Here is a 22500-nt window from a genome sequence, read left to right on the forward strand (position 1 = left end):
TATATATATATATATATATATATATATATATATATATATATATATATATATATATATATATACTGATAATATTCACCCTCAGTGAAGGGTAGCGCCAGATGTTACCATTCCAGTGATGCTTAACAAACAACCAGTGGTATATAGGACATGTTAAATCCATCAGCAGTATACATCGGACGCTTCCTCTTCTCCCTCTTTTCACTTATGAATTACACTATATGATATGGTGTCTATACACACCATACAGATATATGAGATACAGATGCATATATATATATATATATATATATATATATATATATATATATATATATATATATATATATATATATATATATATATATATATATATATATATATATATATATTTATTGTGTGTGTGTGCACACAACTAGAATATAAGAATCATAGGGAAGATATATGGTAGGGTTTTGATTAAGAAACTACGACAGATGACAAAAGGGTTCACTGGGGGCAGAAGACTTATTATGAAACAATTAAGTGAGAATTTTGAAAGAACAGAGAAAAACTCATGAAATGAATGACAGCGAGGCAATGTGGAGGATGTTGAGGATGTACGGTACAAATGTTACGTTGCTGAGGGCGCTAAAAAGTTTTTTATGATGCAAGTGAAGCTTCTGTTGAAATAAACAGGCGTGGGAGTGGCAGTTTGGTGTAAAAATGAGGCTGCGACAAAGGTGGGTTATATGTCTGTGTGAGTGATACGGTAAGTCTCAGAGGGCACTATGGCTGTAGGTGCAAAGGAAAAGACCAGTCACAAATGGAGGAAGGAATATATATATATATATATATATATATATATATATATATATATATATATATATATATATATATATATATATATATAATTTTTTTTCAATCGTGTCTCTGCGTATGATACTAGATAAAGTAGCTACGCATAAGATATTCTAAATAACGGCAGGTGAAGTATAAGCATACTTCATGTGTGTAGCGTCTAGCAGTGAACACAACACTACATCACATTAAAAACGATAAAAACAAGTAAAAATGCTCTGAAGTTTCTTCGGCGCAAATGAGTTTTTTGTACAGCGTATAATGCTGTATGAAACTCTCAGCCGCTGCCCATGAAACTTTCAGTCATGGCACGGTTAATGGCCTGTGTTGTTAGCACCTATGAGTATAGCGGTGCCAGACGCACGATCATGTCTAACCTTAACCTTAACTAAAATTTAAAAAATAATAATACTGGGGCTAGAGGTCTGCAATCTGATATGTTTGATGATTGGTGGGTGGATGATCAACATACCAATTTGCAGCCCTCTAGCCTCAGTAGTTTTTAAGATCTGAGGGCGGACGGACAGACAAACAGCCATCTCAATAGTTTTCTTTTACAGAAAACTAAAACTGCACCATAAACAAGTACCATATAGTTTAAAGTGCGTTGTTTCTGCCCCTGCATCTGTAAATGTGGCGGCCACAAGCAACTGGTTTGAAGCTTCGCGACAGGAGATGGCTGTCGTGACCCAGGTTTAAATCTCGTGGTGGATGAGATTTTTATTTTTATACCATTGGCAAAATTCAGATTCAACGTTATCAGGGAAACCTTACTCCAAACATATTGAGGAACTGGGAACTTTAGAGGCAGCTATAGGAATGGTATATAAAATGTAGGCCAAAAGCCAAGCACTGGGACCTATGAGGTCACTCAGCGCTGAAAGGGAAGTTGACAGCAAAAGGTTTTAAAGTTTGAAAGGTGTAACAGAAGAAAGAACTCGCAGTTGCGCTATGAAACAATTGTTAAGGGGAGGGTGGGAAGTGAGGTGGAAGAAAAGAGAATATGAACGGAGGTACAGTAAACGAAATGAAACGGGTTGCAGCTAAGGGCCGAGAGGACGCTGCAAAGAACCTGAAGTAATGCCTACAGTGAACAGCGTGAGGTGCACTGACTGCACTACCCATTTACGTTTTATATTAGAAATAGCAAAAAAAGTAAATGGTTCTGTACAGTGACACTGATCAGCATATGGAGACACAGCCTACTATTATGTCATTCTACTCTCTCCTGCATTCCGACTCACAGTACTCACAAAACCATACGGCAGACTATTGCAAAAATCAATCGGGGAACACTTGGCACAAGTTCTGGCTTCGCTACCTGACACCTACAAGTGACATTATTCTGTATCCTTTCACTCTGACACTTACCGGATATAGTCTTATGAATAGACTCTCCCTGTGTTTTTGTGTTTTGTGAACGTAGAAAAATTAAATTCAGAAAGAGAGCTAACGACGACACGATGAATTAGAATCAAAGTTAAAAAACTCATACTCATTTAGAAGCTTGAAAATGGAAAGAGCACAAAAAATTGGCTTAACAAACCAGAAATCAAACTATTGCATGTAGCCTACCTGAGAAAGTAAAAAACTACAACAAAAACACAAGGTAACAGTTACAGCAACAACAGTAAAAAACATCATTATTATTATTAAAACAACACTCGTACACAATGCCTATATTTGTTTATCCCCAAAGTCTCACGTCTTACCTGTATCTGATCGAGGGTGGCGATGGGCGTGTCCAGGAGATAGAAGGCGTTGCTGGTGACGTCATCGTACACCACGCCCCAGATGCTCATGATGTGGGGGTGGTCGACCCAGAACCAACCTTCTGCGGACCAGTCCTGGCGCTGCCATCCGCCCTGCGGTGAAGAGATGGAGTTCTTTAATACTCCAGAAATCTGCTTAAGTATTGAAATCTCATTTTCTTATTTAACAGGTTTAAAAATTATCCTTAAATTCATCATAAAAGCTTCTATGAGTTTTGAGTGCGCTGCGATATTTTTAAGTACACGCGCCTACAAATAAAATCTATGGATGCATTGCCCCAATTTTCACTATATGACGCATTATTATTATTATATTTTTTATTGAATATTATTGCTGCTTCAGCTGCATTTATTTTGTAGAAGACTTTTTCTATTTTCCTTATTGCGGACTTCTCTTCAGTGGAGGTGCGTGCTAACAGCTCGCCTATATCTGTCATTTCATGGGGGAAAAGTAAAAAAATCTGGATTCTGCTTTTTTATATATTCTATAGTTAGAATATTATAACTTATATAGTTGCTAAACACTTGTTGCCGCGACGTTTCGACGGAATCTTCTGTCATTCTCCAGCGGGAGCTAGTAGAGGAATGGCAGGTTGCATAGGTCCTTCCGAATTTATACACGGGCTTCAGGCGGAACTATGCAACCTGCAGTCCTCTACTAGCTCCCGCTGAAGAAATGACAGAAAGATTCAGTCAGAAACGTCGCGGCAACAAATGTTTAGCAACTATATAACCCATAATATTCTAGCTGTATAGAATATATAAAAAGCAGAATCCAGATTTTTTACTTTTTCCCCCATGAAATGACAAATATAGGCGATTTGTTAACATGCCTCCAATGAAGAGAAGTCAGGAAAATAGAAAAAGTCTTCTAAATAAATGCAGCTGAAGCAGCAATAATATTCAATAAAACCTGTTTAAGAGGGTCTGCTGCCCGAATTATTGTTATTATTATTATTGTGTATTATTATTATTATTATTATTATTATTATTATTTGCTCACAAAAACTTCCTGAATATATGATTATCATTTATTATTACTTGCTCACAATAGCCTCCTCATTATATCATTATTATTGACGAGGATGATGTTAATACACATATTCGGCCATAATGTAAAATTTGATACTGCTGCAAGGTCGAAGAATACAGTATAATTTTGCAATGAGTCCTGAGGCATCACGCCGCCTCTGTAGTATGGATGTCTGCCAATTATAATCTTCAGCGAAAATTTGTTTTTAATGTATTCTTTTCAGCTCGATGAAGACTCCGAAGTGACGCATAACATTAAAAGCCTTAGACAAACATTGCAACACACCTTTCTTTGATGTTGAAAAGCTACATTTTCTTCTATAAAAGCAGGTATATTTACTCACAGTTTGGCTAATCCTTAATATGACAAGAGATGAAGCTCTCGTAATACGTAAGGGTATCATTATGCAAAAATATTGGTATGAAATAAAATAAAATACTACAATACTACTGTTATCCAGTAGTATTCGACCTGGTATTTAAACAATTGTCCTAAGATTAAGCGGTTATTAACACAGTATTTAAATGGTTATCTTGACATCCATTGGTCATCGACCTGGTAATTATACATGGATCTTGACAAACAATATTCATTGGTTATCATCCTGGCTTCACCGGTAGTTAGAGAGGGGCATAGGCTCACAGCCTCATCCTAAAACCGAATAAAGATGACCTGAGAACCGGCAGGTGAATACTGAAGCACTCCCTATATATATATATATATATATATATATATATATATATATATATATATATATATATATATATATATATACATACACACACACACACACATATATATATATATATATATATATATATATATATATATATATATATATATATATATATATATATATATATATATATATATAAACATATTAATTACGTGGATTACGTATGTGTGGCACATTATCAAACTACACGGATGGGTGTATTACCGCGTCCATTCGTGAGTGTGAAGACGCAGAAGCCGAAGAAGGGGTGGACGACCCCCAACCTGGCAACCATCCCACAGACGTAGGCGTCATTCAGCATCTAATCTTTTCTGTGTGAGAAAAATTCTGTTCGTTTCTTACATATGGACTCCTCATGTGGTCTTTTAAATGGCTGCTAAAAAACTGCTTTTACGTTTTTTCTTTTTATTCTTTTTCTCTGTTTCATCATTCCTCACTCTCTACTTCCTATTTTTCTCCTTATCTTTCTTCACTCTCTACTTCCTACTATTTTTCTCCTTATCTTTCTTCACTCTCTACTTCCTACTATTTTTCTCCTTATCTTTCTTAATTCTCTACTTCCTATTTTTCTCCTTATCAGTCTTCACTCTCTACTTCCTATTTTTGTCCTTATCATTCTTCACTCTCTACTTCCTATTTTTCTCCTTATCATTCTTCACTCTCTACTTCCTATTTTTCTCCTTATCTTTCTTAATTCTCTACTTCCTATTTTTCTCCTTATCAGTCTTCACTCTCTACTTCCTATTTTTCTCCTTATCTTTCTTCACTCTCTACTTCCTATTTTTCTCCTTATAATTTCTTCACTCTCTACTTCCTATTCATCTTGCAAAGAACGCACATTACGAGCAAGAGGCACGTATTTTAAGCATACAGTAGAAAAACAAGTTTAAAATATATGACTAGTTTCTCACATAAAGGGAGGTTGAAAATAAATTCTTTCATCTAAGACGGTCGACTGAGTACAGCCAGAGTAACAAGTACAGGACTGAAACTGCGTGAACATGTATTAATTTCCTTGGAGAACTGGCACGCCAAATGAATCCTAATACACAATTTCATACACTAGAATTACCGTCATATGGATGTTTCCCCACAAACATATTCGCAGCCCGGAGAGAGAGAGAGAGAGAGAGAGAGAGAGAGAGAGAGAGAGAGAGAGAGAGAGAGAGAGAGAATGAAAAGCGTACATCATCGCAGTACAAGTTTTAAGAAGAATATGGCGCTATTTCACAAAAAATCGATACACAGACTCTCTCAAAATTTTTGGAGAGCTGTCTTTCAATATGAAATGCTTTTATCCTTCTAATTTGCCATTTTCTGAATAATGTTCCCTCGCTCTGTCTTAAGCAGCTGACTCGCTTTTTAAATAATTAAAATACTTAAGTACTACCGAATTTCTTATGCCTGCGTATACTGTATAAAATTTTTCACTATTCTGAGCATCTATCGCAATCGGAATGCAGGTTTAAATGGGCACTTATTTACAAGACTTGTTGTTATGTGATATTCAATGAAGATTTGCTAAAAGGTGTTGTTTCTCAAGTGACCAAATTGTGGAATGACCTTCCTAATCCTCTACTTGAATTAGGAACTGGGAAGTTCAAACTTGGTGCTGAGTTTTTCTTTATTATTTGCGCAGGCTGACACGAACCTGTCTTCTGGTGTACTTTATTTATCAGTTTTGTTTTTCTGTCTATTTCTCTTTAATAGTTTAATCTTTGCTTCTCAACATACGTGAATATATATTTATGTATGTACGGATACATATAATCTTAATAAATTCATTCAACCTCAATAAAAGAATTCCCTTTAGAATAAAAACCTCAAGTCGTTCTTAATGGTATTTTCTTACACGGCTGGCAATAAGTAACACTGTCTTTCTCTTTTTGTGCAGAGTAAGCTAGCATTACTTTGTAAATCCATTAAAACACTCGAGTTGTGGTACGAAACCATTTAAGTTCCATTCAAGTATTTCCTAAAAGTAATGTATTGCGCGATGTACGTGTCTTAATTAACTCGTAGATGTGTTGCGACATTTTCATAGAGAGTTATTGTAGCAATTATTGTTTTCTTTAGTTGGTGTTTAGGTATAAAGCACTGCCCATACCAACACTTCTAAAATACCCAGTCCAGCTGCTTTCCTTTCGGACAAGTAACAAAAGTAAACAAAAATTAACGCCTTATTTATTAATTAATTTTTTTTTAATAAGTGAGATTTCTTATTTCTGTATTTCCATTTACCCTCTCTTACTTCCTAATGAGCGCCATATTCTTTGGAAGCTTGAATTTCAAATTAACAGCCCCTGTGGGCTTGTTGCATATGAACAGAGTTCATCTTCTGAATAATAATAATAATAATAATCCAGTTACCTATGGATATACTCCTTTGACAAATGATGGCTGTCTGAACCACAGGTTTATATCTTTACTGAAGGAAATCCCTTATTCCAGACACAAAGACTTGGGAAAGCACGGCAAACAACAATTGCATTCGTGGAATAATCGGTTCTCAAGCGCTCGAGTTTCGGGTAAAGTCTCCGGCTTTCAATCTTTCAAGTGAAAATCCTGCCAAGGTTCATGAGGGAAGTCCCCCCCCCCCTCTCTCTCTCTCCTCCAACAAGTAGTCCCTGTTCCTCCTTCCCAATCCCCCCCCCCCCCCAACTCTGAAAACCTATTCAAATTGAAGCCAAGTTTTATATCATTTGATGATTTTATTTAGCAAAGGGTTTTAGTTTTCTAATTTCCTAAATTATTTTTCTACTCTTTTATTTCTCTATATATATCAGATATTTTGTTTTGTTCGTCTCACCTTTGCTTTGCATTTATCAGAGTCCAGTCATCCTACACTGAGGTATGCTAATCTACTTCATTGAGTAAGACGATCCACAATTTTGCATAATAATAATAATAATAATAATAATAATAATAATAATAATAATAATAATAATAATAATAATAACAGGAGGCCTGACAGAGAATGAAAATGATAAATCAGACACCTTGAATGGGGATTAAGGAATGCTTAAATATGAAAAAAAAAAAAATAAATCTGACATTTTTCTTGTTCGCGTCTATACCTAATAAAATAGTTTCCTCGTAGGAAAGAGGAGAAATGTGTGGGGTTGGGGGAGAGAAAGAGGAAGGCCATTCCGTCATAGAGGTCTTAGCTGGTTACAAGGAAAGAGATTTTGAGTGTGGGAGCGCGCAGGCGCGTAGGCGAAGAAAACAGGCCAAAAATGTTCAGAGTAAATTCTTGAGATGAGAGAAAGAAAGAGAAGGAACTCAACCCCAATACCTATCATACCAAGGAGAATCCCTTTCCCCATAGAATGGCCCCCTCCTCTCTCTCTCTCTCTCTCTCTCTCTCTCTCTCTCTCTCTCTCTCTCTCTCTGCCAGACATTTTTCTTTAACATCTTATTTTGGGAGCTTTCGAAAACTTCATGTCTAACTTGACAAGTATTTACGCAAGGTTTAGGAAGAAATGCGTCGGTAGGAAGTAGCAAGTCCTACAAAAAATGCACTATGTATCACTTTTGAAGGACTGCTGTTCCTGACTGAGAGAGAGAGAGAGAGAGAGAGAGAGAGAGAGAGAGAGAGAGAGAGAGAGAGAGAGAGAGAGAGAACTTGCTAACATAAGAAAAGGGAGAGCAGATTATACATATCGAAAAAATATGCAGAATCAATTTCATCATACATCCACGCACTTCTGTATTAACAATTATCTCTAACTCTTAACTAACAAAATTTTGTAATGCGAAAGTTAACTCCAAAAATAAACCTAAAAAATCTCATCAACTTTCTACGGGAAAGTTAAGGAATCAAATGCTAATTGAACATGTTACTTTCATTTTGCATTGCGGATCTACTTCGTGTTTTATTCATTCAGTGCCAACCACTCTCCCACCGCCCTCCCCTAACCCCCAACCCCCGAAAAAAATTAACCTATTTTTCAAGAAGGGCCAAGATAATGTCCCCAATAGTTACATAAACCAAGCAACCGGGTCACACCTGTTTGTTCTGAAAAAATGCCCGTTTGAAGGGAAGGTTCCAGATAACTTGGGTACAATGAAAGTAAGAGGATTGCAACGGCAATACACACACACATGCATACATACATACATACATACATACATACGTATATATATACTATATATACAGTATATATATATATATATATATATATATATATATATATATATATATATATATATATATATATATATATATATATAATATATATATATATATATATATATATATATATAATATATATATATATATATATATATATATATATATATATATATATATATATATATATATATATCATACATATTATATCCTGCCTTTATCCAGCTTGTGCATCCCACCACTGATGAATAACTACCAGATACTGAAAAATGGAAAGATGGGATTTAAAGGAACATACACGTGTGTGTGTGTGTTTGTGTGTGCAGGTTAAGGAATATTAAAGTGGCTAGACAACTCAGCACCAGATCAGGACATCAGAGAGAGAGAGAGAGAGAGAGAGAGAGAGAGAGAGAGAGAGCGAGAGAGAGAGAGAGAGAGAGAGATTCTCAAATGTATATATGAACACAATTCAGCGGTAATTTGTCAATTAACTTAATGAAAAATTTACAGATGCAGAGATCTCCAAATTATTGTTTTCAGTATATCACATTAGTCATTAATAATAAATTCTTTCGGTTCCAACCTGCTTCATTGTAATTTTCTGTTGCCGAGTCATTATTCACACTTAACCCAGATAATTCATTGCTGGATTCCCTGTAACAAATCCGGAATCTTGACGAGATACGGAATAAACCCACACATAACAGCAAACTAGTGTTTGCACGGAATACACAAACAAACAGAAACGGCACACTGTACACGTGCTAATCAGCGTGTTCGGATCCCGCAATGTTGTCTACGTAAGCCACGCCCCGTGAGAATGATGCCTGTGCCAAAACATTCCCCAAGAAACACGTTCAAACGTAAGAAGGAACATCTACTTGAAGAAAGCATCCCACCACAACACCATGGTCAAGTGGGCGTGGCTTGTTTCTCAACTGAGAATGTAAAATCTCAAAGGTAATTTCTTGCATGCTTCTATTCTTTCTCTCGGGGGTATCAGTTTTGCACTCCGATCTCCCAGGACCTGGCACTGGTAAGGGGAGTAGGGAGGGCGCGGAGAAGTTCTGAAGTGTCCGCACCGAATCGCCAAGGTCATGTCGTCTACAATGTCAACATCGAACCAAGGAGAGTTGTCGTGGTGATAGCCAGGTGGAGGTAGTGGTTGGTGGGGGGGGAGAGGGGTAGTGGTTTCAGGCACGATAAGCTCCAGGTCCTTTGGTCCAGACTGAGTTCAGGTTTCATAATGTAACGAGGCTCCTATTTCAAGCAGAATGGAGTTTAGCATTTCACAGATTACACGCAGATTAGAGTTTTGTGTTTCGCACAGCGCCAAGGGTACTGCCTTTCTTGGAAAAGGTTTTTAACTTGAATCACGACGTGATGAAATTTCATACCCTCCAAGAGGTTCTGCGACAACCTAGTAGACAGAGGTGCCTCTGAATATGACAGGATTGTGCTGGACTACAACGAGGCATACAAAAACAGCCTGAGTCAATATATCCCAATTTGGGCTGAACTCTGTTCTACCCTTGCCCTTTATGTACCCTTATTTTGCTTTCATTCTTTGTAACCACCAAGAGTTGCTTAATAGGAAAATGGTGTGGAAAACATGACTTACAGCTTGGGCTAGAGTTCGTCCTTAAAAATACTTGACTGCAGTTCTAGCTTCAACTTAAAAAAAAATTAATATATACACACACACACACACACACACACACATATATATATATATATATATATATATATGACTTAAGACATTTTCAGAGCAAAACTGATTAAACACGAAAAAAATCCACACACATTTGCCACAGTAATTACACTTAGCAATAAAAGAATGAGTTAATTACCATCATCAAACCTTCAAGTAAAACTAATGAAAACGGACGTAGACTATTCCACAAAATCCCACAGCCCCTTTCCTTCTTTTAAGTATACTTTCGTTTCAGTTTCCGACAGGAGAAATCACAGTGTTGCCCCCTCTACACAAGTGTGCATGCAAAACGACCTCGAAAGATATAAACACACTAACCTGAAAATCATTCTACATCTAAATGGACAATTTTCTAGATTCTCTGTCCCTCTTTAAATCCACAACTGTACAATAAACAATCCTCTCCAAATCCCTGTCCCACTAACTATGAGCAAGAACACAAAAATCTTTCTTTCTTAACAACAAACAATATCACCTCAAAATAAGTGTCCGTTTGTGAACGTCCTATTTGAAAAATATTTGAAAAATCATCGTTCTATGAATTTCAAGTACACAAAACTCCTCTAAACAAACAAACAAACATTCCCAAAGTCTCTCTCTCTCTACGTTTGTGTGCGTGTGCGACTGACATACTGGCAGAACCAACAAACGAAAGCGCCCTGACAGCAATGATGTCAAAAGGTCAGAGGAGACATGACACTGAATGACTGTTTCGGCATGTGATTGGTATCGGGTGACTCACGAAACCCGAGTCACTTATCAATCCCATTAGAGAGTAGATAATGTCGACTCTTTTTTTTTCTGCAGACGTGCAACTGGGGCTCCAATGGATTTTTGTAACAGCAAATCTGCACAGCAATAATTGTTATTGATGTCTTTCCCCTTGGGGATGTAACATTTGGTATCTTATGTGAGAGATTCTAGAAAACAAAGAGGATACACTCACATATATCTATCTATTTATCCACCTACATACAGATGAATAGACAGAAACATGAACACTATGGTGGGGGGCGGGGGTACGAAGAGCAAAGTTTCCTTGTACAGAAGACGACAGGCCACCATCTTGCAAGATGGAAATTCTAATAGTCGGGGAAACCTGAGCGTGGCATAAAATTCCAAAGCCTAAGAACAGAAAGAGCTATACCAGAGAGCAGAGAGGCTTTAATTAATTTCTATACATCGGGGACAGGAAGGACTAAAGTAATATCATTATCAATATTATCACTGATGACTTTGATAATTTTTTTTTAGATATGTCAATAGTATTTTACCCTCCGTTCAATTTACTGCTGAACATGAAGTAGAGAATAAGATGCCATTTTTAGATGTTTTAGCTTACCATGATCCCCATTTGTTTAACTTCAACGCAGAAACTTACATTCATGTCTTTTCTTGCCACAGTGAAGAGGTAAAAACTAATATATTGGTTAATTTTGTCTGACGAGCACTCAAAATACGTGAACCTGAATTTCTAGACAAAGAGCTTGAACGCAGCAAGAAGGTTTTTTCTTAAATTATGTAAACCCGAACGTTTCCCTTAAAAAGCATTCGTCAAACTTCATCGAAATTTCTACAATGAGGCTCCAAATAACATGATTAAATGGGAATTAAAAAATTGCTTACCTTTCCCAATACAAACCTAGCTTACACAATTTCAAAAACAGTGAATAGGAATTGCACTGACAAGATAAACATTGTTTTTAATTATGATAACACCATCACTAACTAAAAATAAATTAGAACGTGATATCCTGTCGAGTGAAAGGTGGTTTGAAAAATCCGTAGAATTATTAACTTAGTCTACCGAGTCAAAGAAGGTATGAAAAATCCGAAGATTTTCATACGAATCCTGAGATACTGGGAAAGGTAACTATAGGGTTACTAGAGGTCACTGCTGATCTAATGGTCATGTAAGGTTGTATTGTCACCGGGATTGAGTAACCATGCAAATTTTCAAATCCATCAGACGAAGGAAACAGGTCGAAAATGGAGTTACACGATTTGACCCAAACAGACAGACAGACACAGAGGTCTAGTTATTAATAATAGCTCACGTAATAATAATAGTAAAGATATTGGCGTTTATAAAGTACCATGTGGGGGGTTGTGAGCTTAAGTGTCACGGAGAAAGTGGTAGGGGATTGCCCATTAGAATCAACAAGCACAGAGGAGCCTATCTACAATTTACATGCCGAAAATAATGCCCCCATTCAACCATAGTTGGAAACTTGACCATCACATAAACTGGAACGGCTCGAAAGTCATTTATAACAATAAAGACACAGACATTAGGAGATAGGTCGAGGGAGCTGTTGCAAACAGCGGTCGTTGTATGGAGGGAAACAAATCTTTCACTCAAGAGGATAAACTGACGAATGACCTGGTATGTAGACAGTACATCAAATGTTTTAAGACTGGTATTTTCAATTCAGCTGACAAACATTTAGCCACAACTGATACTATACTGGTGCTGCGTCTCCTTCTTTCGCTCAGGGAACGCGGTTGCGCTCAGCAACCAAAGTTGCAGGCGCCTAAGCTGCTCTGGACGATCATAGGATTGGTCCGTTGGTTGAACTACCACTTAGACGCTCGAGACGTGTACTCTATTAAATCTGGGTTCACCTACGGAGAACGATGGAATTACTTGAACTAAGAGATTGGCTATCTTCTATCTTACGACGATTTTCTCCCGTTAACTTCACGTTTTAAACCGTTGTTTTGTTTTTTCAACAATTGTACCTCCAAGAATGCTTTACTGTTTTCATTAAGATTACGGAGAATCGAGCAGGTTCTCGAAAGCTCTCTTTTGTATATATATTTCCAAAATTATATATTTACATCTACACCACTGTGGATTTCTTCACCAATGCTATTGTGAGATTTTTTATGAATAATATTATTATTATTATTATTATTATTATTATTATTATTATTATTATTATTATTATTATTATTATCATATTCCTAAATCTTGCTAGACTGGTCTCTCCGTGTCTGAATTCGGACTGCAACATACCTCCTGAGGACCTGATATATAAATATATATAAATAAAAATATAAATATATATATATATATATATATATATATATATATATATATATATATATATATATATATATATATATATATATTTCTAGGATGCTCCTTATTTTCCTTGCTGTGGCTAGCAAGGTAATTTATAAACAAGGTAAGGTCAAGTTTTGTGCATTCAGTACTTTCCAAATTTCTCCTAAGGTCTTCTTGGACTATTACAAGTATTTATTAACATTATTAAGTTCATGGCATTTTAAACGTTATGTATATTTTTCTCTTCCTTAAGACGATCAGACTTTCAATTTGAAAATCCCAGTTACTGTTAAACATTTAATGTAATGAGAATGTTTCATAAACATTCGCCTTAGCATAAATACATAGAAAGATCCTTTGACAAGCGTATAGGAATTGTTTGCAAACGCGCGCATCGCTAATATATATATATATATATATATATATATATATATATATATATATATATATATATATATATATATATAAACCAAGAATCTAACTTCTTTCAACTTACCTGAACTTATTAAGCCTTACAATACATAACATTCTTTTAATAGCAACGAACTGTATCCTACTAATAGGGGAGGGGTGGGTTTCATGTTAAATAACAAGGCAGCAATCACTGCTGCTTCCTCTCATTTTTCAAGTAAAGATGCCCTTGTAATAATAAAATTAATCTACACTAAAAATTCAGATCAAAATCTATAAAACCAACTTGTACTTAGGAAGGATTTTAACGGAAGGTAATTGCATAATTTCCACAACAAATGAAAAACCTCAACTCACCCAAGATCAATTTCTTCCTTTATCCTAAATATCTGCACAATTTCAGTCACAGCGAACCTTAGTTATATTTAAACAAACCTAATTACCAAGAATCCCTTAAGTTGATTAGCCGTCTGTGCCGGAAACGCAAACCCACTAAAACCGAGCAATGAATGAACCGCCGTGACACCCATGAACAGGGATTCCCCTGGCACGAAGAAGACTGGATGCATGCCACCTTAATGAGCACATACCCACTATCCTATACCTAGTATATATACCTGTGTTCCCAAGCGGAAGGGAGGAAAAAATGGTAGGGGAGGGGGGAGGGTGGGGGTGGGAACGCTGTTTATGTTCTCCTCCATTGCGGAAACATTTTTGGGCTTTTATAATTCTCTCTCTCTCTCTCTCTCTCTCTCTCTCTCTCTCTCTCTCTCTCTCTCCTCCTCCTCCTCCATGGCAGAAGCATTTTTGGGCTTTTATAATTCTCTCTCTCTCTCTCTCTCTCTCTCTCTCTCTCTCTCTCTCTCTCTCTCTCTCTCTCAGTCCTCCTCCATAGCAGAAACATTTTTTACCTTTCATACCTCTCTCTCTGTCACCCTCCATGGCAAAAACATTTTTGGCTTTTTATAATATTCTCTCTCTCTCTCTCTCTCTCTCTCTCTCTCTCTCAGTCATCCTCCATGGCAGAAACATTTTTGGTCTTTTATAATTCTCTCTCTCTCTCTCTCTCTCAGTAGGTCTTCATAGAGAGAGAGCTAGAGAGAGAGAGAGAGAGAGAGAGAGAGAGAGAGAGATGCCAAGCCAGATCATTTATGTTATTCCAACAAACGTCACTCAAGATTTTTGTCGCTTATGCTGACGAAGTCGCTAATTTCACATCCCGTCCCGGGATCTCCCTCTCCCACAAGCCCCCGGTATCTCTCTCTCTCTCTCTCTCTCTCTCTCTCTCCAAGTTTTTGGTGGACAAGTTACCGAAGTTTTCACATAAAATAAATTCTTCTCTCTCTCTCTCTCCCAAGTTTTTGGCGGACAGCCTACCAAAGTTTTCACATACAAAATTCCTCTTTCTCTCTCTCTAAGTTTTTGGTGGGCAGGTTACCGAAGTTGTCACATACAAAAATTCCTCTCTCTCTCTCTCTCCCAAGTTTTTGTTGGACAAGTTACCGAAGTTTTCACATACAAAAATTCCTCTCTCTCTCAAGTTTTTAGTGAACAGGCTATCAAATTTTCACATATAAAATTCCTCTCTCTCTCTCTGAGTTTTTGGTGGACAGGTTACCGAAGTTATCACTTACAAAAATAACCCCCCCCTCTCTCTCTCTCTCTCTCTCTCTCTCTCTCTCTCTCTCTCTCTCTCTCTCTCGGGACACAAATAAAACAGGCCTGACCAGGAGAAATATAAACATTAAACTCAACAAGAGAGCAACAGAAAAAACGTGTTACTTTTTAAATATAAACGACTTTACGAAAAGACACGTGCTCAAAATTTTGAATACATTGAAACTCCTAACTTGGAAAAGGTGCGAGACCGTTGCTTTTATAAGATATAACCTCAAAACTTTCAAGCAAATGAAGCTCAAAACTTTACAAATAAGAAAGAGTGCATTTTTTAAAACATAGAATGCCGCGGGTTATGCAAAATGGAACATAATGAGGAAATAAGGGAGTACGGAAGGAGGGGGATCATTCCGAAGCTTGGTGGTGAACGGAAAGAATTGTCGGAGGGCAGAACAGGCAAGGAAATAATAATAGTAGCAATTACCTAAAGTGGCAATTACTCAAGAATTCCGTGAGACAGATAACCAAGTACAAAATTACATCAATTACTATATCCACGCTATAATATATTTTAACCGGTAAAAAAAACAAATCTGTAATGAGTTTTGGCGAGAATCCCTCTCAGTAACTGATAAATCTTCTTGATAAACTGAATCCAGATGAAGTCTATCTCAGCACCACACAGGAATGCTCTCTCTCTCTCTCTCTCTCTCTCTCTCTCTCTCTCTCTCTCTCTCTCTCTCTCTCTCTCTCGTAGCAAGCAAAATGTCTGTCAATTAAGGTCAAATGAAAGCTTCCTCTCTGCGAACTTGTCCGTATGTTGTCCTATGTAGCGAGGTCTTGCTTAAATACATGCTCCGTAAGAATAATAAAAAAAAAAAGTTAAGTGTTTCACCAGTCTTGTCTGAATTCTGACTGACAATGTTGAATGCCGCTTTGATTAAGACTGCATTCTTATTCTGTCAGATACATACTTGACTGTCACTGAAAATGGTTGCAATGCATCCCGGAATAATAAATAATAATAATAATAATAATAATAATAATAATAATAATAATAATAATAATAATAATAATAATAATAATAATAATAATATTATTATTATTATTATTATTATTATTATTATTATTATTATTATTATTATTATTATTATTATTATCCGCACAGCTTTATTTCATTGCTAGATTCTCACAACGATCGCGTAAAGAACGTCATGATAAATGACAAGTAAAAGGGTCAAAGTCTGAGATGTTAGACAGCTTCCAAATGCTTGAATAAACAATAGTAAATGTGAATACGACGTCAAAATCTTAAGCTTTATTGTCTACCCTGACCTAAAACATAATCTACCATTTACCAATGGTTCAGCAAACATAAGCAAAAGAACATCGAAGTAGAGTACAATTTGCTATGCAATGTAACAATGCAATGTAACAATCAAATCAATATGAAGATTCATTTTTAGAGTGCCAGCAATGAAATGTCACTTGTTGCTGAAAATATTTGAGTATTTCTGGTTAGCAATTTTTTTTTTTTGAAACGTTCACATTTCCGTGATAAATAGAATGACTTCCTGCGTGTAAAGGGGTGCAAAGTGGCGTGAGAGAAACAGATGGAAGTTGACTTCGGTTGAGGAGGAAGTAGAATGAGGAAGCGTCATGAGGGTACTTACATTGGCACCGTATGAGGTACAAAACACCTGTCTTATGAAGACCCAGCTCTATAGAGTTGAATGACATGGGGCAGAGAAATTCTTCTTCTTGAGGATTATCAATACGAATATTCTGATTAACATATTCCATGTAAAGAAACTGGAATTGGAAAATAGAATTAAGGCAAAGGCCAAGCGATGGGACCTATGAGGTCATTCAGCGCTGAAAGGGAAATTGACAGTAAAAAGGATTGCAAGGTGTAACAGGAGGAAAACCTCGCAGTTGCATTATGACTCAATTGTTAGGAGATTGTGGAAAGTCAGATGGAAGAATGAGAATATGAAAGGAGGTGCAGTAAAAGGAACGAATGAGGTTGCAGTTAGGGGGAGAAGGGACATTGCAAAGAAACTTAAGAAAATGCCTACAGTGCACCGCGTGAGGTGCACTGACGGCACTACCCGCCCCCCCTGCAGGGTATTCCATATAAAGAATTTTTTAAAAAATATATAAGGAATAAGTTACTGATGATAATTCACTCAGTATTAAGCCACACGTCTCTTCATGCATATATGTTCTAGTACTGAACAAGAAACACATGATCACACTGTAACGACACAAGTGAAAATATCACAAGATATTGCGTTGTCTTCTCAACACATGCGTCTAGTTCCACCTTCTTTAGAGAGAGAGAGAGAGAGAGAGAGAGAGAGAGGACACCTGATCAATGATTTCACACGACAGGTAAAGATTACCTCTTTGTGGTCTTCATTTTTTCAATTTAATAATGCTACACATTCTGAAGGGGCAAGCTTACCTTACGTCAATTATTCTTTCTTCTCCCCTCTCTATTCACCTCACTCTTCATCCCCAGCTGCGACCCGCAAGAGTCGACTAAGAACCAGATACATAATCCACTGCTTACTTCAAGAGAGGCATGCTGAATTTTGAGGATACGTGCTCATATGTGTCCTTTCTTCGCCCAGGAATCGAGTGCGAGCAGTGTGCTATCACGGCATTGCAAGGACCACAGAGAGAGAGAGAGAGAGAGAGAGAGAGAGAGAGAGAGAGAGAGAGAGAGATCAAGTAGCCAGTTAACTTTAGCTTATCTCCACTTCTTTTGTCTAGTCTGGAATGTAACCAATCGCCGCACTTGGCAACTATAGAGATCATCTCTTATCATTGCCAAAGGTCTCAAGACGATGAAATTCAAAGCCAAGATTTCACAAGGTAAGTGCGGAATTACGGCTGGCGTCGGAACATCTACTCTGCGTCACTGACGCCGAAAGGGAAATAAGAAAGAACTAAATAGGAGGTTTCGCAGGCAGGATAAACTGCAGCTGAATTTCATGATCTTAATTCTGACAATTTAAGAGTTTTCCGGCAACATGCAATACTTTACTGGTATTTTAGATCGGCATAAAGTTACTGCCCCAGACAGAGAGACGCAAATTAGTTTTTGGTCCCACCTGAGCGATCACCTGCAACAAATTTGCCTCAAGAGATAGGTTTACGTTTTGGGACTCTCAGCATTTCACATCAAATTATATATATATATATATATATATATATATATATATATATATATATATATATATATATATATATATATATATATATATATATATATATATGATATAAATGAATCACGAAAATATGGAACGTGATGAATACATAAACAAAAGACAAAATCCACGAGGAAAGAAACAATGGAGTGCTGCAAGGCCTTTCGACTTATGGTCCTTTACTTAGCAGACTCTGCTAAGTAAAGGACTTTAAGTCGAAAGGCCTTGCAGCACTCAATGTTTCTCTTCCTTCGTTAATTTTGTGTGTGTGTCATATATATATATATATATATATATATATATATATATATATATATATATATATATATATATATATATATATATATATATATATATATATAATTACATATATATTATTGTGTGACGTGATATTAAATACACACACACACAGATATATCTTTGTGTGTGTGTTATTCTTCTTAATGCGATTAGAAAAGAACTAATATATAAAAACTTCTGAACATCAACTGAAAAAGATGTACGTATTACATTATGTCTTTAAACATATGAAGTCACATGTAACATTCTTAGTTTACGGCTACTTGTTAATTTAAAAAGAATACATTGTTGTCCAAAATTTCTTTGGAAACAACAGTTCAATATCTTGATTAAAAACACTTCCCAAAGAAAAACATACGAGCTGTAACTATATTAACCAGAAGTTACGGCAACTTATTTTTTTTTTATTTATCACATTACCAGTAAGAAACATGGTGGCCTAAAGCACAAGGCAGAACTGGCAGGAAGTTTTTGCAAGCTTCGTCTGCAAGCCCACGGGATCTTTTAAAAGCGACAGTGACCCATTAAATTTCTAATTTTCTGACAGCATCGGATTCGTAGGCGTGATCGAACCACACTAATTTAAGAACTGATTGATTGACTGATTTATAGGTTTTAGGCACACACGCCAAGCACTGGGGCAACTAAGGCCATTCAGCGCCGAAACGGAAAGTGACAGTAAAAAGTTTGAAAGGTGTAACAGGAGGAAAACCTCGCGGTTGCATTATGAATCATTGTTAGGAGAGGGTGGACAGTAAGATGGAAGAAAGAGAATATGAACTGAGGCACAGTAAAAGGAATGCAAGCAGTTGCAGCTAGGGGCCGAAGGGACGCTGCAAAGAACCTTAAGTAACGCCTACATTGCACCGCAAGAGGTGCACTGACGGCGCTACCCCCTACGGGGAGGTTAGGGCTTAGCACATTGCTGGTGAAATATAATAAATATATTTTTTATATTTTATGAAGAACAGCAGCAGCATAAAAACTGCAATCAAAACGAGATTATTGAAAACATGACAAGGCCGAACAATGAACTACTACCAAGTTAACAAATACGTCAACAAAAGTGTTTACAAATGGCTGCTTAATGTCCATCGCATGAGAAGGCTGGAATAAATAAAATTAAAACTACCTAAAATAAATATAAAAGCCCATCACCAAATATATACAATTATAAAAATACAATATCAACCATTACGAAGAAAATAACAGACAGTGGCTATATGCGAACGAGCCCAATTTATGCCCCAGTGCCAAAACCCTGAGAGTTCATTCCGATCATTCTCCTGGGTACGATACCCAGACTGATGGTCATCAAGTTTCAAAAAGAAGTAGCTTGTAAACTCTTGCGTCACGCATACTGTAAACTGTATAAATATGCAAGCGTGGCTTTGTTTAGACGCGGTCTGTTAAATACCCATTATACCTCTACTGAACTAGACACACACTGGAATGGGTTTGACCTCATTTAAAGAAAGGTGTAATATATATATATATATATATATATATATATATATATATATATATATATATATATATATATAAAATACCTCTCTTTAAATGAGGTCGTTCATTCAATTCCAGTGTGTCTAGTTCAACATAGGTATATATATATATATATATATATATATATATATATATATATATATATATATATATATATATATACATATATATATATATATATATATATATATATATATATATATATATATATATATATGTAAACACACACACACATATATATATATACATAATGTTTCGGAGATTTTTGTAACAGGTTTTTAACAATGTGTATTTAAAATACTTAATGTCTGCGTACAGTGCTTTCAGCATTCCAAGGTTAACAAAGGGCTACACTCGTTACAATGCAAAATACATTGCTGTGCACAAATAACATGACAAGCTACAATGAGTTATGGGAAATTACAATGTAATTAACAAGGAATTACAGGGCATCCAGTAAGATGATCTTCTCTGGGATTCGAGTAACGAGTTACAAGGAGTTACATTAGTTATGATAATAATAATACACAATCTAGATTCATAAGATAACATGATAAAAGTAATAACGTTATAGTGAGTTACATCATTTATGATAAGTCAATATTTAGTGCATATTGTGGACATTTAATTTTCCGCTACATTACGGTGTTCAAGTGTATTGCTATAAAATATAAGTTAGTGTATTTTGGGTGGTCTAAAGCCATCCATACTCAGGAGTAACTTCATATCAAAAATATTTTGAAAGCACTACTATTAACCTGAGAGAGAGAGAGAGAGAGAGAGAGAGAGAGAGACGCAGTAATTCGTCAACCTTGAACGAAGAAGAGGACTCCACATTCTGGCCCTAACCTCCGTCGCTGCTAAATCTAGAGAAAGTCCCTCCCTGTCTCCTCTTTCCCCTTCTTATACCAACTACCAAGTCCTTGAGACAAAAGCAAGAGGTAACCTCTGAGTTCGATGCTGTTTTGTAAACAAAGGAGAAGAAGAAGCAGCAAAACAGAGGCACGACCATTATCTAACTCGGGCTGGCCGGACTCCCGCCAAATCGGAAAGCAGGCGAACGCTTTTGGCGGGATTCTTCTTGCTGGCGGCCGTTTGATGGCGCGAATTAAACACCGTCCTAATCTCTTAAACACCGAGGTGCTGCTGACTGCTGCTTGTGTAATGACGGAGGCAGCAAAGCTGTAATCCTTCTGAGGTTTGGGGATGTTTTATATATGCTTCGCGCCTCTGTCTATGATGTGAAATGATTTGATAAAATTTAGGCTGTCAACCAACCCCGGTCTACAGTATAATATACAGTACCTAGACCGTGGTCGACGCAAGCGCAGGGGCATTTTCGGCGTCAGCTCTGAAGACTGAAAGGAGTGAGATGGAGTGGTTGGACAGCTAAATAAGAGATCCAAATAATAAATGAGTACAAGGATATACAGGTGGAACTAGAAGAAACCCATGGTTAGAAAGGAAAGACAGCAAGATTGAAGAAAGGAAGAAGAGTGGAGGTATAGTAAAAGGCTAAAAGTGGGCCAGCCAAGGGACAAAGGGTCTCTGCAAACACCCTTTAGTAATGTCTACAGTCCGCATTGCGAGGTGCACTGAGGGCATCATCTCCCTACAGGGATGCCTTTGTCTATGACCCTCCTTTGTACTTGGTGCGTAATACCCTTATCCAAGTGCCATTATTTAGTCGCATTTCTGGGTCTTTGTTGGTATGCTTCAAGAACAGCTGGCATTGGACGTATATTTAAATACTGCGATATTCTAGTAAGACAATCGCATCTACCGTAAAAAATAACGTACGAGACAAGAAAATAACCAAATAAGCAGAAGCGAAGAGAGCGCAAAAAGTATAAATTCGCTCTCTTCCGTGGCCGTACACAAAACGTACCTAACATCACGCAGTTCCGCTAAGCCTACGAAGTGACTTCTCCAGAGGCCAGAAATATCTCTCCCGTGACGGTAAACAGTGATGTAGATTGTCTTGCCTACAAGTGGCACATCTTCCCTCTGAACCGGAAAAAGAGCGTCGAAAGAAGAAGCACGAAAAATGTTGGCTTCAGCAACAAGCACGGTTTTGTAAACGTCAGCTGAGGAAGGGAGGAAAATCAGGAAAAAATGAGCCAAAGGTGTTTATTGTTAAAACTCGTGACTCCGAACCGACTCCCAAAATGCGTTGAA

At 36.8% G+C, this 22500-nt stretch overlaps 1 protein-coding gene across 1 annotated transcript in view; it reads right to left on the reverse strand.

Annotated features, from left to right (window-relative positions):
• The window catches only part of LOC136825760 (uncharacterized), a 78829-nt gene that overhangs the window by 6066 nt on the left and 50263 nt on the right, over positions 1-22500 (reverse strand). Inside the window, exon 2 of the mRNA XM_067082603.1 lies at positions 2529-2681. Coding sequence (XP_066938704.1) covers positions 2529-2681 — 153 coding nt within the window. The remainder of the gene's footprint in view (positions 1-2528; positions 2682-22500) is intronic.

The sequence above is a fragment of the Macrobrachium rosenbergii genome, chromosome 39 (assembly GCF_040412425.1).
Source record: "Macrobrachium rosenbergii isolate ZJJX-2024 chromosome 39, ASM4041242v1, whole genome shotgun sequence".
In the NCBI taxonomy this organism is placed as follows: domain Eukaryota; kingdom Metazoa; phylum Arthropoda; class Malacostraca; order Decapoda; family Palaemonidae; genus Macrobrachium; species Macrobrachium rosenbergii.